The following is a 17,953-nucleotide window of genomic DNA, read 5'->3' on the forward strand; positions in this document are numbered from 1 at the left end:
TATTTTTTTATTATAAACCGATATCATACTCCTATTTTTAAATGACATATATACTATATTAATAAAAATGCCTCTATTGAGTGTATTTTGCAATAGTAAGTTTAATTATGTCTCTCTTCAGTCAATTACATTCATTTCACCGAAGAACTCACTCTATCGCCAAAACTGTGTATAAGGTTACTCATGAGTTACAAGTTCAAAACATTTTATTATTGTCTGACTTATACGAATACATATTTAATAAGTCATCGTTTATTTTTTATAAAAATAGATGGTTCTAGCTCGTAACCGCACTCGTGGACATTTATTCAAATTTCAATCGATAGAGTCCGCTGTATTCTCGACGCAGACGCAGGTCGTGCACCGTCAGCGGGAACGGTCGGCGGCAGGCCACGGAAGGCGCGACGGCGTTACGTGGTGACGTCACTGCTACTGACAGCCGACGACCTTTGATTGTGTTTCTGTATTTTTTTTTAAATGTGTACTATTATTATCTTTAACTAATGGCTTAACGTTTATTAATATTATAATAATGTCGTCGGACCTAATTCGGCCACGGCGGAAATCTCGGGGGAGACCAGCTAACTTCGCAGAACATATAGTGTGTGCGCAAACACAGATGCACTCTATACCGTCACTAATAATCCGATGGAACCGGAAAGAGTTCAGGCGCAGGACCAACGGCTTTACGTTCTTCCCGAGGCACGGGAGCACGGGTGTGAACACACTTCAATTTCCAGACTCCGGACTGTTAACGAGAATTTTTTCGATAGAAAATCCCAATAACTTTTTATCGGCCTGACTTGGGGTTTAAACCCGGGGCCTCGGAATCTATATTTATACCTATCCACTAGACCAACGATGCAGTCAACGTTATTATATTGCTAAGTATTTGCGTGAATATGTTATGATTTTGACTTCAAATTAATTATTATATATGTTATAATTGAAATAAATAAAAAATAAATAAAGTGACTAAAATAAATATTTATGACTAATCTAGGAAATTATGATATTATAAAATTATTTTCTTGTCTCTAAAAATGTGTCTTCTTTTTCATAGTATAGTACTATGGTATGTCAATTGCTTTTCATAAATATTCGTGTATAAATATTTATCGAGTAGCATAAAAAGCAATTCATAGTAAACAGTAACTTAACAATTATAATTGTATTGACCGGTGTTTGGCATCGCACGTGCAAGCGGCGGCCGAGAAGGCGGCGGCGGCGGCGTGGCGGCGCGCGTGGCGCGAACACACGCGGACGGGCTCCGCCCCCGGCCCGGACGCGACCGGTCCGGCCGCCTCCGGCAGGCAGGCTGGCGCCGAGCTGCGCCGCGACGAGCGCGACATCGAAGCGTATGTCGGAGCAGCGACGCGCTCTACCTACGTTTACACATATTGCAAATTATTATAGTGTCTCACATTTAAATATTTTTAGACTTATTGTTTTGTATCAAATAAATAATGAGATATAATAAATAATATAGACACGATTACCAAATAATTACTTCTAACTAAAATTAAATCTAAATAAAAGGGACGACCGCATCAAATTACGGGATAGTATTATACCTGAATATAGATAAGACATGGAACCGAGGTTGAAAAGTTACGAGATTTAGGTGTAATTATAGATAAAAGAATTCAATTAAAAGATCACATAGATACAATCGTAAAAAAATGCTTGAAAATGATAGGATTTATTAAAAGAACATGTCATGATTTTAAAAACGTAAATGCCATTCTAACTTTATATTTTTCACTAAGCCGTAGTATTATTGAATATGCTTCACCTGCATGGAATCCATCTTATAAAATTCACATTAATCGCCTTGAAAGAATTCAAAAAGGATTTACAAAGTTTTTGGCATATAAAGATAGAAGCTGTCCATATCGCGCAGACTATAATACACGACTGAAACACTTCAAACTTGCCACATTGGAGAAACGTAGGTGCAATCATGACTTAATGTTTCTGCATAAATTAATCCATGGTTCAATAGACTCGCAAAAATTACTTTCACAAATCTATATAAATGTCCCAAGAACGATTCCGCGTCACCCAATACAAAACACCTTCGCTATTCCTAGATTCCGTACAAATGTAGGAAAGTTTTCGCCTATTATCCGATATATGAGTCGTTACAATAATATCACTTCTCATGAGATTGATATATTTAGCCATAACAGCAATAGTTTTAAGAAAAAATTAGACTGTTTGCTCAATTTGTGTCAAGATTTTGTATTTTTTTAGTTTTTGCTTTTATTTCTTTTAATTTGGAGTAATTTATTATTGTTTTGGTTTCCTTTTTGTTACTTCATATCTTTCATATTTTTGTTGTTATTTTAAAGATTTATTAATGTAAGAGTGTAATGTTTTGTTATTATTTTGTTATTTGATGTGTAAAATGTAAACGCCTGTAGTGGTGTATCACACCGTACAAGAATGTATTTCTTACTTTTTCTTAAATATTTTGTGAATATGCCGATGGTGTTTCGAAAATTAATAAATAAATAAATAAATAAATAAAGTGAATCATAACTAATATTATAAATGCGAAAGTAACTCTGTCAGTTGCGCTTGCACGATTGAACCCCTGAATCGAATTAGACGTTTATCTTCTGTTACCGATGAACCTTGACACCCCAAAGAAGACGACCCCCCCAACGCAGGCGAGAACTATTAAGATATATCGAGGGCAGCGCTCTCGCGCGGTACCTCGAACACGTTGGCCTTGCGGCGGCGCGCGCGCGGCGCGGCGGGCGGCGGCTCGGCGCGCTTGCGGCGCTGCGCGGGCGCGCCGCCGAACAGCCCGCGCTCCTCCGCCACCAGGATCATGTACTTGGCGTCCAGCCGGGTGATCTCCTGAGCGACGCCTGACAACTTTATATCGTACCGTCGCGCCTCGGGCGCCGGCAACGCACGACCGGTGCTACTTAATGCCGAAGTCATAGTCGAATAGCTTTTGTCGGTGGACTTCGACATTTAGTAGTGCTGTGTTCCGGTGAGAAATGGAAAGGGAGTTTCGCAAAACATTGGCAGTTATTTATATTAATGCGAATTACATTTACGATGCCTGTGCTTCGGTTTGATCATCTATACTAATATTATAAATACAAAAGTAACTCTGACAGTCTGTCTGTTACTCGTGCACGGCTAAACCAATGAATGGAATTCAGCGATATTTGTTATGTTGTAGCTTATAGGGGTCACCCCCCAGTTTTACCTTTTAATGACTAACACCTGAGTACCAACCCCGTAAAACAGTTTATCATAAAGGGAGATTTTTTAAGCAGACAAAAAATTAAACACAATAATATACTTAAGTGCAATTTTAGCATCAAAGATATATTTTCAGTATAAAAGGAGCATTGAATTGTAAATAATTCTGAAAAAAAATACCTTTCTTTGAATGAGGCCCAAGTAACACCCGTCTCGATCCAGAATATAATTGATGTCCAAACCATTGCCAAGGTTTGGCAATTTTTGAATTTCAAATAAATCACACTCAGGCACCTGCCAAAAAAGGTCACGTTCATAACATTTATAATTTAAATGAAACCTTTTATGTAATGATTTGTTATATTATGTTTTATAGGACAGCATAAATAACCACGGAACATTTCTTATACATTTGCATACAAATATTTCTTCACCGTATATTTTATTATTACGTGTGTCAGTGTCAGGTTATTGAGCATAACAATGTTATTTAAAAAATATTGATATACCTATAATGATTAAATTATTAGATAATTTATGTGTACATTAGGAATTTATAGAAGTGAAAGATGATATATTTATAATGTAGTATCTAAATAATATCGTCCCTACTACGATATCAGATACTCATATATGTATATAATCATTAGTGATCGAAAATACTGCTTTATAAGACATTATCTAACCTGCCTATTAATTGTTTCATACTTACAAATACGTCAGGGCTATCTTTATCCGGATCCCGCGGGATAGGGTCATATTCAGCGACGTGCATTTCAGGGATAGGTCTAGATTTATGTCCCGGTCGCCATGACATATCAGCGCTTTCCGCTCGCTTTTTTAGCACTGTTTCGTCACTATCTGACCTCGTTCTCGCAGTGGTAGGTGGTGACGACATCGGCCTCTTGTGCGAGAGGCGCATTTCGTCCGCCTCATCTTTGTCTATGTCAGATCGTGAACAAGTCTGATCTAGAGATGTGCACGAATCGGTTATTCCTGTTTCTGCAACTTCCTTATGCTTCGGCGTCTGTTAGGAAATAAATTTCACGACAATTTTCTGTAAGTATTTATATCGAACTGCTTCCAAGTTTGTCAGCAAAGCTAGTATTACAAATGGGAGTTCAATACTTTGGAGGATAGCAAATACAACTACATATAAGTATACAGTCAGTGAGTATTCAATACAATCGAATTACTCTTCTATTATATAGATAGTGGCGGAATTGCCTTAAAGCCAGGTGTTGTGATATTTGTATTGCAATTATTTTGGTTGTCTTTAGAATTTATGAGATAGAGATACTGGTCGGCCGGGGTGCGGCGAGCGCGGGAGGAATGAGAAGATTTATAACGAAGGAAGAAGCGGGAGTACCTATTTACTTTAATGGGAGATTAGCACTAAGATTGCTTACTTTGACCTATGTGATACTGCTTAAAGATAGAAAACTTAGCAAAATCTAAAATCCTAGGGGATCAATATATCTTCTAATACTTCTAGACAGAAAATTGATATATAAAGCAGGATTTAATTTCTGCTTCGCTTTCTACAATTACAGCTAGATAAAGTGGCGAAGAATTCAAAGCTCACGTGGTCCTTCGTCTTCTTCTTGAGCAGAGCGTGCCTCTCGCGCGCGAGGCGGTTGGCTTCCGCCACGGCGCGAGTCACCTGCGCCTGGTTCTCCGCCTCCAGAGCCGAATGAGTCTCATACAGGATTAATTGAATCTGGAGGTTTTGAATATTTCATTTGTGTTATTTACAGAGATACTCATAATTATGTGTATATAATATAAGCATAAAAATATAAATATATGTGAGTAGTTCATAGGCCGAATCTATCCGATTAGGTCTTCCTAAAGTTCTATAAAAAACATTTAGGTATTCATAGATACTGTAATTTAATCTAAGGTTTTAATAAATATTAATTCATTAAATGCTTTACATACCTGAGGTTTAGATAAAAGGACTTTCAAAGTCTTCTTTTGCTCTTCCAAAATGGATTGCACACGAGCTTTCCCGTTAGAATCAATTTCTGATTCAGTCAGAACCTGAAAATATACTTCCAGTAAGTATAGTAAGTACTACAGATAAAGTTAAATTTCCTTGTTCTCATTTACATTATTTTATATAACCCACTGTTTCGTATTATAAATATCTAAATAAGCGTTTAACAAAACCCGCACAGTACCGTCACTATCATTACTGCGGTACTGCCTGTGATTTTGTTATATAAATTTTGTGTCTAGGCTTAGGATATTTTTAGTACCGAACAGGCTACAAATTACCAACATATTTTTACGGATTTCGTATAAATTGTAACCGTAATAGATGTTTGGAAATATAAACGGAATGGAGTGGAAATAAGTCATGTGGAACTCGCGAGAGGTGTCCAATAGTTGACCATCTAAAGTTGGATGATAATGATGTATCACATAAATTATACAGTTTCGTAAAATGATAAACCTGGATTTATAATTTCGATTTTAATCATCACATCATCGTTAAACACATCGTTATTCAGAGTAAATATTACGTAATTAGAATTTTATATTATTTATATTTATTACCTCAAGCATAGCCAAGTCTCCTCCTCGTCCGCAAACCAAGTCGATTGGGTCCGTAACTGCTGAGAATGAATTAGGTGGTGTAGCCAGCACCGCTACAACTCCGTCCAGGGCGCTGGCTACGATAGGCGTGTCCCCGTGTACCGGATCACTTAGCACGCAAACTGGTGCGCTCGACTGAGGCAGCTCTGACGCCTCAATGCCCAGTTCGCGTAGAGCGCACACGTAGCTTTCGGCCCTAAAATTTCTTCATGTTTTAATTCTAACATTCAATGTTTTAGTGATTTTCTACTTGAGCAACTAATATTTTTATAATATCGGTAGGCGACGAGCAAATATGCCACCTTACGGTAAGTAGTCACCACCGCCCATAGACAATGGCGTTGTAAGAAATATTAACCATTCCCTATATCACCAATGCGCCACCAACCTTGGGAACCAAGATGTTACGTCCCTTGTGCCTGTAGTTACACTGGCTCACTCACCCTTAAAACCCATGAGTGGGTGGTACCTACCTAGACGAGCTTGTACAAAGCCCTACCATCACTTTTAGTTTAAACTAAAAACGGGGTGTTACTGCTGAAAAGTCTATAGAGATAATTATGGCGAGCAAGGATAAGTTAGTTAATGCTTGAAACTCTATGACATTTAAAGCAATAAAATAATATTGTGCATCAAGACCTCGAGATGAATATCAAATTCACTCACTCAATTAAACTTTTAATAATCGGAATCTTGTATTTTTTTTTACAAGGTGCTATGGACATGTTTTTGAGTATTTGAACTACATAAACAAATCTTAGTAAGTTTTGCCGATTCCTAAATGCCGTCCTAGACTTGTATCTACTCGGCCTGCCCGTAGAGATATGCGGCCCTGTTGGTAGTTTTAGTTTCTGGATGTTGAGACGTATTTAACTGTCTACTTTTAATATATTTACATTAAAGCGTCGGAAGTGACTCTGAATATTGTTTTCCGAAAATAAAGGCAAAGCAGCATATCCTAGAAAGAAACTTGAACATACTTATCACCAGCTCCGAAAACGACCAGCTTCCCTAGCTCAGGCGTAACGGGAAGCGCGGGAGTCTCGGATTTCAGCACCGCTGCCAGTTCCCGAAGCTGCGCGGCGAGGTAGGCCGAGCACCGCGGTGAGGAAGCGTGCGACTGCGCAACCACGCCGCGCAACGCGTTCGCGCGTAAGGCGCGGCACAGCGTCGAAGCGCCTGCGCAGAACTCGCGCTCCTGATCACAATGCGAATTGTTATTATACATATAATAAAAGAGGAAACCAGTTAGATAGAAGACGGTTGTGTAAGTACTGAGTCGGTATTGTTATGTCGCGTAAACACAGATTTAAGTTCTATCCATCTCTCTTAACTGAAATCTAATCTAAAATATTTTTTAAAGGTAATTAACAAACTATATAGTAATAATTAAGAAATAAATGACGAGTCAAGTCACACGTCTTAAATAATCATTAAATTGCTTATTGGAACGCCTAATGTTCAAAGGACAAAAGGACAAATTTCCCGAAAGTGTATCTGATGTTGTAGTTCAAGGCCAGATTCTGTAGATATTTTAATAAATAAGATATAAAAATATCATTGTAGACATCATATCACATTTAGTTTCTTAATACCTGAAGAACAATGACCCCTTCCTTGACGAGATCTAATTGTCCAAAACTGATGTTGTCTGGTGGACGCAATGTTATAAATCTGAAAAACAATAACTTGTTATTTTGTGTCCTAATTAATAAATAAAAAAATAGAGGCCAATTTCAATGTAAAAATAATAAATACCTGGGACACACGCGATCAAATCTGTATTCTCCAGCGCAAAGTTGACGAGAATTACTATAAGAATAGCCCATATCATTAAGCCTTTTCACAAGCAAGGCTACTTTTCTGAAAAAAAAATATCATTTCAGGAAAAATATTTCATCATTCAACCAAATCGATTTTTCGACAATTGTTTTATTAAATTCTAGTTGTGTTAATCTTATAGTATTATCTATATCAGAAAACTAAAATGAAACTCGAAATTCGACTTTAATCGCAGCTTTAATTAAGTATGAAACACATCAGAATCAAACATCTGTCAGACCAGTAACTATTGAGAAGTTAGTTAACTTACTTCGCCTTAAAAGTGTTAACCCAACCAGTTACTGTGTCCTTGTTAACACATGCTGATATTCTCTCTTCTCGTAAATGTGGCGGCAAAAGATCTGATAACCTAAAAGAATTATAATCAAGTTGTCATTCTGAAAACTAAATATATAATAGAATCTAACAAAACAGCTTGTGAATTTGAATTAGAAGCAGCGCAAATACAGCGAAATATATTCCACAACAATGCATATGATTTATATAATGTAATGTAGGTACGTTTATCATAGATTTTCTTTACAGAAAGATTTTTTTTTAATTAACCCTACTTGCCTTTTTATTATACGTTCAACATGATTTACTAAAATGTTAGGAATAAATCAAATTAGTAAAAAGTAAACAAATCGTCTATATCTAAATCTCATTTATCTTTGATTAGTTATTAAACTTAGCTTTTGTGGCAAACTAATCTCTATTTAATGATTGAATACTCTTATCGATCAAGCAAGGTGTTGAATCAATATAATAAGTACATGCACATATATTATTAATAATGACTATAAAATGATGTAAAATTTACGAGAAAGCCTTATTTTTAATGCGGATCCTGGCGATGGCTGCGGCAAAATGTATCCTTTGTTCCCAAACCGCATTTTCCACATCTTTGAAAGGAAAGCCTGCGTCTCTAAGCAATCTTGAAGCTCTTTCTGCCTCACCACGTGCTCTTGCCATCCAGCGACGTCTCGCTAACTCCATGAGAAACAGCCACGTTGTATGACGGTGTACGGAAAACTGTTGACGTATTATGTAAAAAATTAGATCGAGTCTTATCATAGAAGAAAAAGGTACTTATTTTGTTACTGAAACTTTTATGTGCTTGTTAATATGATATGATATGCCATAAGTTCTGATTACAACGGCATTTACAGTTCATTTATTGTTTATTAAAATTATGCTTTACTATTCTAGGCGCGCGAGATATTTATTAAACTATTCTTGAAAGTCTATAAATATTTACTTGAAAGCAAATTCTTTGGTGAATAATAGTCGTAGCTGTTTTGTAATTAATTAAGAAAATGGTGCCTTATCAAAGATGCCATTGAAACTTGAATGTGTTATAACACGATTCAGTATTATTATTTATCGAAGTCGTTTTATCAGAATTCAATGCTACCGATGTTGATTTTTTCGCGAAAATAAACCCTCATAAATACGAAGCTCGTTTTCGTGAGCGTCCTCAAAGAAAAAGAAATGGCTTCGGTCACGACAACGTCGTAATGTGAGTTAGATGGTCTATACTTTTTGTTGTTACATCTTGTCGAATCTGCTTTAACCGAAGTTATTGCCTTTCGGTAATGACATTTATTTTTAACCTTGGTAAATTTCGGAATGAATTACCTTCAGGACAATATATCCACAAGTTCAAGAGCACCAGAAATACGCTCATAAATGTAAATAATTTTACTTTTAGAAGGTTATTAGGTCAGGCAAAACTTAAATTTTAAGTGATTTATGTGTTGCATGCACGGCTGATTTAGGGGAGGGCATAGCATCCGAGGCTATAGCCCTGGGGCCACAGGAGATATTTCAACAAAAAAGCATCCCAATTCCGATGAGGAAAAATATTTAATGATATAGAAATATGGATAAATATAGTAGATATATATATATATATACATACATAGTAAAATCTACGACTAAAATAGAAGTCTATAATTACGGCTACATAATTATATTTGTTAAAAGATTTTAATATGACTTTTTTAAAATAATTATACAACCGATTTATAAGGCTTTAGAAGAATTTAATTAGTTTTGATTATTCCAACACACTATTGAAAAAAAATGTCCATTTTATTTGAAAAATAATTATTCATGAGGAATGAATTTCCCCTTCATTCCCCTGGGCCTTCAGACCCATGTATGTCTAAATGTATGTCTTAAAAATATAATGAATGGCTAATGACATCATTTGAATTTTTCAACATTGATTGATTTCATTCGGAAAACTAGTTTTGCGTGATCTGACAGACAGACGGACACCAGACCCCGCGTTTGTTTTATAATCTGAAATATATTGACATTTCGAAATATTGACACTGAATACAATTAAGAAATATTTAAAAAATATAGAAAACGCATATACCTAAAGAATAATTCATAAAGTACATTACAATTAAATCATTTTTTTGAAATTGATCATGTTTCTATTGAGAAATTTAAAATACATAAATAGTTATACAACTCAGCCATTTAAAAAAAAGTACTACCCTGAAAAATGAGTTACCTGTTGAAAAAGGGAAATTACCTATATAAAAATTAAATGCACAAACATGCCTGTACAGCCAACCTACAGCAAACTAAAAGAAAAAACAAACCGCTGCCAACTTTAATGTCCCTTAATAGGATTTCAATCAGCGTAGTTGATTCGAATAAGCAGTTACAGTTGTCTCTTTATAGGAAATAACATGTTATAGTGTATACTGAAGTCTATTACTGGATATTCATGTGGATTACAACATGCAGTTCGGAAGTAAAAGATATTGACCTAGTTACTGAACAAAACGCAAGCCCTATACTAGCTTTCGTTCTATATTGGTAGATAAAATCCATTACGCGTACCTACCTACCCCATACTCTAGATTTTATTTATTAGCTTAAGAATAATTATTGTGTTCTATACAAGATGCGATCTTATCTTAAGGTTACTACCTTAAGATAAGATGTATCTTCCAGACAACACAATTGAAAGAGAGACTTTAAAATATCAATCGAGCAGGTGTTGCAGTACCCTAACAAACAGACATACATAAACTTATACTTATACGCAATCCCCACTAATATTATAAACGCGAAAGTAACTCTATGTGTAACCTCTTCACACTTAAACCACTGAATCGATTTAGATGGATTTTTTTATGTTGATAGTATCGAGTTCCGGGAAGTTACATAGGATTATACTTTTTTTGATATATCACCCCTCGAAGAGGTAAGATCGGGGATGAAAGTTTTTGTACTATTAATAAAGTTTTATAAATTTATCACGACTAAAGCCGTGTGTTCAGCGAAAACAGAATATACTTAATTATACTATTATTATTCTTTTTATTTAATTATTATTACTGTAGTATATAAGATGCAGGTGATAAGAGAAATTATTTGTTTAATCGGCCAGTCAAACTAACTGACGGACTATTATTATTATTACTTAATCTTTAATAAGTTAATACGTGCTTACTTGCGGGAAATCACCAAAAAAGTCGATGTCTTCTATGGCTTGATCTAAAATAGTTTTATCTGAAAAAAAAAAGCGAATTAGGTATGCTTCTCAAAACGAAAAGCACCTAAATATGCGTTTAAAAATCTGAAAAAATGCATGACTTGAAAATATTATATAATTTTTAAATTAATTATTTAAATAAAATAGGCAGACTGGCAGACCGTTAGGATTGGGAACTAAGATATTCTGTGACCTACCCCAAACGATTTGTACAAAGCTCTACGGTTCCTGGCCAATAAAGTACGAGTATGTTGAATACTTTAATAATCATGTATAATGTATATATATATTGATAGCATAGCTGCGATTTTTTACATGTTTGGATATTTATTTACTATTTTAATTTTTTGTTTCAACATTTAAAAAATGTAATTTAAATAATTTTAATTCAGGTGAGTCTAGTTTACCAGCCAGTAGTGAATGTTTCACATTTAGATTCCAGTGCAATAAAAAACATTTGGCTACATTTAAATAAGACAGTTAAAACAAACGCGAGTGTTTATCACGACATAATCGCTTAGGCGTTTTGTGATAAAAGTTGAATAATGCTTACGGTGCCTCGTAAACTAGTTTCGAAGTTCGCGTGATGTAATTTACAGCAGTTATCGTTCACGCGCCGACGTTACCATCGTGACACTTACTTATGTCGAAATGTTCCCATCCGGAACCCACATTTTAGGGTACTTTAAAAGGATAAGAGTATAAAGGGCTTTATGATCATCGTGTTTAGTGATTTACAACAAAAAAGTCACGAACGATTTTCGAATAACGTCGGTAAAAATATCATCACTTTATGACTGAATAATAAAACGTTACAATTTATACGCTATGCTATATTTCATTAGGGGATAGGTATTACACAACGGTAGGACTTTTATCAATGCCTAAGTCATTATTCGACACATTTCGGGTGAGCACAGTGTATTTTTCAATTTAATGAAATACGGGTTCAGTTTTATGGATTTGAGATTGTTGCTCGTGATCTACAATACGGCAGTGGAATCGCTACAAAATCCTTAAAAGAGGATGAGAAGGAGAAGTAGACTTGATCTCAGTGAAACTTTATTAACAGGCTGTTGCTTTAATGATTTTTATATTAGCGAATTTTACAACATTAAGGGTAATTCGCTAAATGAGTGTAAGTACTTCTTGAAAACCAGCTATTGTATTATGATATTCACAAATATAAACGTAGATAACATTTCTACACTTATTAGGACCAAACATAGAACACTAATTAAAAAAAAGACATATACTTACATCGGAAAACATCATAGATAAGAGAATAAACACATCGCATCTCTTGTTCGTCTAAGAAGTCTACGTCCAATGGGGGTTTGCAGAGGAGACGAGCAGCTTTCAAAACCTAGTGAATATTTAAACAAAGTAGTTCAGAAAACAATAACGCACTAATTTTTATTTAAATAAAAGCATTATTTTCTTATTAATAATGAGAAGTCGAAAGAGCAATTAGGCCACCCAGCATATTTATCACGTCGAAACTCCGACGTGATAAATATTAACCGTTCAATCAATTAATTAATGAATCAAAGCGCTACTAATCATGCAAAAATACCATAAGTAATTGTACACGTTTTAAAAACTGACGAGAGCGTACAGGCTTTTTATTCTATATCCTCATATGTAAAACATATTATAACTACGAATTCAGAAGCAATATTTGAAGTTTCTTCTACTCGGATTTTTCGCTACAAAGCAACTTATTTAAAAAACATAAAAAATATTTATTGATATCTTATCTTATAATAAAGCGTGGGAGTATTAGTATTTCATTATGAGTAGGTTCCAAAAAATACCTGTCCAATGTCCCAAGTTGGTCCAGGGGCAGTTTTTACTGATACAGGTGGTGGTGCGTTTGGATTCTTGCTTGGAAGCACCAAACTCCAAGGCGCCCATTCCTCTGGTGCCTCTTCCGACGTCTTCTTATCCTTGCCCTCATCTTCATCCCTATATATAGCTTACATTTTAATCATACAAAAGTCACGTAGATGTTATATTTTTACGACTTATTTTCCATATTGAATATTGTAAGTACCTACAGTTTTCTAACTATTTTTAGACTGTTCTTTTAATGTATGTATTAATGCTTAAGATCATGACACGATAGTATGAGCTGCTCTCTGGTTTCTGAACTTACACAATATTTTTAACAAATATGTTTCTTGTTTTTACCATACATTTTTTATGAACGATACCAGAATAAATTTCAGGTATGTTGTAACATACATAAATAAATTATCCAACAATTGGACAGTATTATCTTATTACAGATATCAAGATAATACTGTTAGGAGTATTCCCAATTATATAGTAAATTAAAGTAATGTAGTAGTGGATTACGATTTTTGTTTTCAGTAAATACTTTTTAAATTAATTCCTACTAAGTAGTTAGCTAGTCACTATATGACCGCCAAGAATTGCTTTGATAACTTATGACAATAAATGAACTGTCGACTATATTATGAAACCTTGAAAAGGAAATTCATTCCTATGATACTAAATTTAATAAGAAAAAACAAACATATAAATACAATGGATTCGAAAACAATCTTAACTACTATAATGTAGCTATATACCTATAGTTACTTAATAATATATAAAAATGTAAAAAATATACTCATTATTTAAAATATTTACGGTAATGTTTTGTGACGTCCATCAATCATTTCATTTATCCATTAAAATATTGTAATTCATTATTCTTCGAAATAATATAATTCAATGAAATTCATTTTCATAAGGCGCATAGGCCTAATTATCTGAGACCAATTCAAAAAATTACAGTCTGTTTTGTTGTTATGTTTGAATAAAAATTAAAAAAGAGACAATAATTAATTATTAATGTCGTCAATGACATTATGTTAAAAAAAAATAATAATACAGTGTGTAAAGTGCCTGTAAATTATTTGAAAACATTTAATTAGATTCATAAATAAAAATATGACAATATTTAAATTAAAAAAAATGTCTATAAATGATATATTAAGGGTTTATGATGCCCTTAAAATAAAACCCTTCCTAAAATACCTTTTATGAATCACACATAAAAACGATACTGATAAAAAAAGCGAGTCGGACTCGGGCACGAAGGGTTCCGTACCAATGACTAGGCAAACAACAGTAAGTCCCGTTTACACTCTTTGAGTACGGAACCCTTAAAACACAGTCATTATTGATACCGAGAAATCAACAGTTAAAGATCGATGACTGAAATTTTCAAGTCGACCTCAAACGCTATTAACACAACGCTTGCTTTGAAAATTGGTTTAAATATTATGCAATCAAAATTACAGGCCGTAAAATAATTATACTGATATGTGGCACGCGAGCATTGTATTTAATAGGATAGCGATTATATCTATGTAATATGTAGACAATACCCAGTAACTTTATTCCAAAAATCCTTTGATTGAACATAAGAAATTTCCTTATAGGCTGAGGCGGTTTGACGTCAGCAAATTCTAATTAAACTTTATAGCATGCATTACAAGAGAAGTCTTTAAAATAATTAAGTTGTTTACGAAAAGTATCCATAAAGGTTTGTTACGTGTTAAGCAAAATAAAATAAAATATACCCATAGCGGAGTCAAGTTCCTCTCAAACGACATTATATCAACCATTGCTAACTAGGAGTATTTTTTTAATAATGAATATTCAGATTAATACAATACTGTATCAGCTTAGTGTCGAAACTAATGCAAGTTTAGCATCTACTTAAAGCATTTTAGTTGGTAAAATTAAGTGATTAGGTTTATTACAATCATATATTAGGTAGGAGTGATTTAAAAAAAAAACGATACAAAAATGCACTAACTAAAGCACCTAATGGTGTACCAATAATCTTGTTTAATTGTGTGGTTTAAGCTAGAGTATACAATACTTGCTTACTTTTGTATATTCTAGCTACTCGTGTATTTAGTACTTACCTATACCTACGCTTGCAATAAAACCTAGTATTTTATTGTAATTTATTAAAAAAAAACTCTCGATCAGTCGAAAAATATGATATCTAGGCACTATTGCAATCAATATTCATGATATTGTCAGTCAGACGATGTAGGTATAAGTGTTTGTATCACATTATGTAAAACGCGTGTGGTAAGCTATAACGAGAATAAGTTCATGGCCACAACACAATTAAGGAGCTGAAGATAGAAGCAAGTTCATAACGATGCATTCAATACACGAGTATTTCAATGTTTTCCCATTAAAACTAAAATAAAAATAAGCTGATTTTATTTCTGTAGGATTTGGAACTCAAGTTAATAACTAAATGCGTCTAGGATAACCATTGCAAAATATCTCCAATTTTTTTTTAGTTTGTTATTGGGCATAATCCTAACAGTTTTATTTGAATTCAGTCATTGAATTAACTGGCAATACTTGCTGGTCAACATCCAGCGCCTTCTGCATAGCCACCAAATTAAAATATTGTGTGAGTCTCCATTCCCTGTCGCTCGGTAACACAAGCCTTTCAGCTTCACTGTTATCTCCCTCCTGCCTTGCTGCATCTTCCTGTATGAGAAGTTCAGCTAATAGCTTAGGATAGACAGCGAAAAGGTTTCCGTCGCTGTACTCGCTAAGCGCAATCCACAAAGCATTGGGATCATATCTCTCCGGCATTTTCTCAGTACATTACAAAATCGAAATGTCCTAAATTGATCCACATATTTTTTTTTAATTTTTATATTTCAGTTAACGAAAATGTCATCAACGATAAGTATTATAAAAATCTCCGCTTTCATTAAAATGGTGTTTTATTCCGAGGTATGAAAGAATGTTATATAAAAGTTTTCGATACACAATGCGTTATTTCTTTGAACGCTGCCCGCCAACTGAACTTTACTGAACCAAAGTACATATATCGGCAGGTCGGTCGTCACGAAATCCGACCTGTTGCTTTGGATCGCGGTGAATGATTTTAGAGTAAGTATTTTAATGTTTTAATTTGCTAATGTTTTGTACTTATTAATTTCCAATGCAGTATGGCCCATTTGCACTTAAATTAGTTTTAAAAAAGCTTGTCCGAAAATAATATTTCCATAATTTAAAGATGATTAAAATTTATTTTGCAGTTCCGAATAGTTTTTAACTTTATTGTGTCATATGTCACAAGAATTAAAATTAAATATAATGTCAAACAAATGAAAACATAATGTTACCTAAATGTCGAAAGATTGTATCACAATCTAAAGCTAAATTCTTAAATAAAAAAATGTAAAAGCAGTATCAACGTAAAATATTTTCCACACTAGTCTGATACAAAAATATTATATAAAAAAGTTACATAAAAATAAAATGAAGAAAAAATAGCGAATAATGATCCAGTTTAATTTAATAGTGTTTTAAAAACAACATGATATAAAATGAACCGAATGATGGACCAGCTTCTGTCAAAGGAGGAGAGCTATGCTGAGCGCAGGAAACTTTTTAAAAATATTTGGGATACATCCATGCAAGTGGACGAAAAAGATGATATTATGAACAAGCCCAAAATTATAAAGTATGTTTAAATATAATTTGAACAAATTATCTTATGGTATTCATTATAAGTATAATTAGTAGTGTATTAATAATTTGTCGCATTCGTTACTTTTCTAAATTTACGTAGAATAATCAATTTTAGTCTAAGTTGAAAGATAATTCACTTTAACTAAATTTGATCAAGATTAATAATAATATTAAGCAATGCAAACAATGTTGTAGAACTCTTCGCTTAGATGAAATGGATCGATGTACAGCAGGAAAAAAGAAAAAACAGAGGATTAAAAACCTTAGAGCTGTATGTAATAAGCTGCTAGATTTCTGCGACCGTCAGGATGCAGATGATTTGTTTTATGAACAGGTTACTATATATATTTATGTGTAATGGTGATAATACATTTTCCTTATTTATATTCTATGGTACTATCTCATTATAAAACTAGCTCTTGTCTAACTTCTCACTTAATATCCCATTTCATTAAAATATATTTTAAGAATTTAGCTATATCATAGAGTAAATTCATAAAGAATAAAATATCATTAGATGGCAGCACAAGGGAAAACTCCACTGACACGTCAGATAGAACCGAAAATTAAGAAAAAGCACATTAAATTTAGAAAGGGATTAAAAAAAACGAAAAGCATGCTCTCATCTACAAATGTTACAACAACGGCTAGAACGACAACATCAGAAATACAAGATTGTCCAAAAACCGGTGTTAAAACTTCTAAAATCCCATCACCAACTAAAAATAAACGGGCGTCCATCGGCTTAGCGACAAAACATTCTGTGAATCCCAAACAAAGCCGTAGAATGACGTTGAAAAATGGTGCCTCAGAGGTCACTAGTACATCACAGAGAAGAATTATTAAAAAGAAACGTAGTAAAAACAAACCAGAACGACTAGATCCAGGTATACACGATGATTGCCTGTAAAAAGAAATATAATATACACATCTGTGGTTTTCAGACATAATCATTTCAGGTTCAAAAATACGATACAGCATTAAATATAAAATTTTTAAAAGAACCAATGAAGTCACCCAAGAAGCTGCTTAACATTACTAAAATTATGATTGAATAATTTTCTAATAAACTTAAAAAGATACTGCTTTACGTAATTTTTATATTAATTTATTTGAACCTATATATCATATACCAAAATATTTTTCCATTTTTATTAAAAAAATAATAAAAACTAACAGGTCATTAGACTTTATAGGGTCTTCAATAATTTCAAATTGTTTACTGTATTTAAAATGACAACGTTTTCCCGC

At 33.7% G+C, this 17,953-nt stretch overlaps 2 protein-coding genes across 3 annotated transcripts; one reads left to right on the forward strand and one right to left on the reverse strand.

The window, feature by feature from the left end:
* Positions 1 to 36: 36 nt before the first annotated feature.
* Positions 37 to 13,976, reverse strand: LOC125077662. Of its 2 annotated transcripts, XM_047689655.1 has the most exons (17): positions 13,829 to 13,976; positions 12,988 to 13,138; positions 12,431 to 12,536; positions 11,129 to 11,187; positions 8,471 to 8,682; positions 7,919 to 8,017; positions 7,585 to 7,689; positions 7,422 to 7,500; positions 6,807 to 7,024; positions 5,788 to 6,022; positions 5,167 to 5,268; positions 4,811 to 4,945; positions 3,938 to 4,252; positions 3,406 to 3,519; positions 2,722 to 2,868; positions 1,180 to 1,385; positions 37 to 461 (listed from the first exon to the last, which is right to left on the reverse strand). In XM_047689655.1, exons 1-17 carry the CDS (start codon positions 13,855 to 13,857, stop codon positions 305 to 307), a joined length of 2,469 nt encoding a protein of 822 aa, XP_047545611.1. In that variant the 5' UTR covers positions 13,858 to 13,976; the 3' UTR covers positions 37 to 304. The 2 variants fall into 2 exon arrangements, with proteins under 2 accessions (XP_047545611.1, XP_047545610.1); XM_047689654.1 differs by lacking the exons at positions 37 to 461; positions 1,180 to 1,385 and having other exon boundaries at positions 2,826 to 2,879.
* Positions 13,977 to 16,500: 2,524 nt separating this feature from the next.
* On the forward strand, positions 16,501 to 17,792 carry LOC125077838. The gene is made up of 3 exons (XM_047689923.1): positions 16,501 to 16,694; positions 16,898 to 17,036; positions 17,220 to 17,792. Exons 1-3 carry the CDS (start codon positions 16,558 to 16,560, stop codon positions 17,610 to 17,612), a joined length of 669 nt encoding a protein of 222 aa, XP_047545879.1. The 5' UTR covers positions 16,501 to 16,557; the 3' UTR covers positions 17,613 to 17,792.
* Positions 17,793 to 17,953: the final 161 nt, after the last annotated feature.

The sequence above is a fragment of the Vanessa atalanta genome, chromosome 4 (genome assembly GCF_905147765.1).
Source record: "Vanessa atalanta chromosome 4, ilVanAtal1.2, whole genome shotgun sequence".
Lineage (NCBI taxonomy): Eukaryota > Metazoa > Arthropoda > Insecta > Lepidoptera > Nymphalidae > Vanessa > Vanessa atalanta.

What these genes read in the sequence shown, in the direction of transcription:
- LOC125077662 (XM_047689655.1), bottom strand. Translation starts at nt 13,857, where the DNA reads ATGATTGATGGACGTCACAAAACATTACC. An exon ending in GTTAACACTTTTAAGGCGAA is followed by an intron (nt 7,690 to 7,918) that starts GTAAGTTAACTA and finishes TTTTTTTTTCAG; the next exon opens with AAAAGTAGCCTTGCTTGTGA. An exon ending in TTTGATCGCGTGTGTCCCAG is followed by an intron (nt 7,501 to 7,584) that starts GTATTTATTATT and finishes ATTGTTTTTCAG; the next exon opens with ATTTATAACATTGCGTCCAC.
- LOC125077838 (XM_047689923.1), top strand. Translation starts at nt 16,558, where the DNA reads ATGAACCGAATGATGGACCAGCTTCTGTCAAAGGAGGAGAGCTATGCT. An exon ending in AACAAGCCCAAAATTATAAA is followed by an intron (nt 16,695 to 16,897) that starts GTATGTTTAAAT and finishes ACAATGTTGTAG; the next exon opens with AACTCTTCGCTTAGATGAAA. An exon ending in ATGATTTGTTTTATGAACAG is followed by an intron (nt 17,037 to 17,219) that starts GTTACTATATAT and finishes AAATATCATTAG; the next exon opens with ATGGCAGCACAAGGGAAAAC.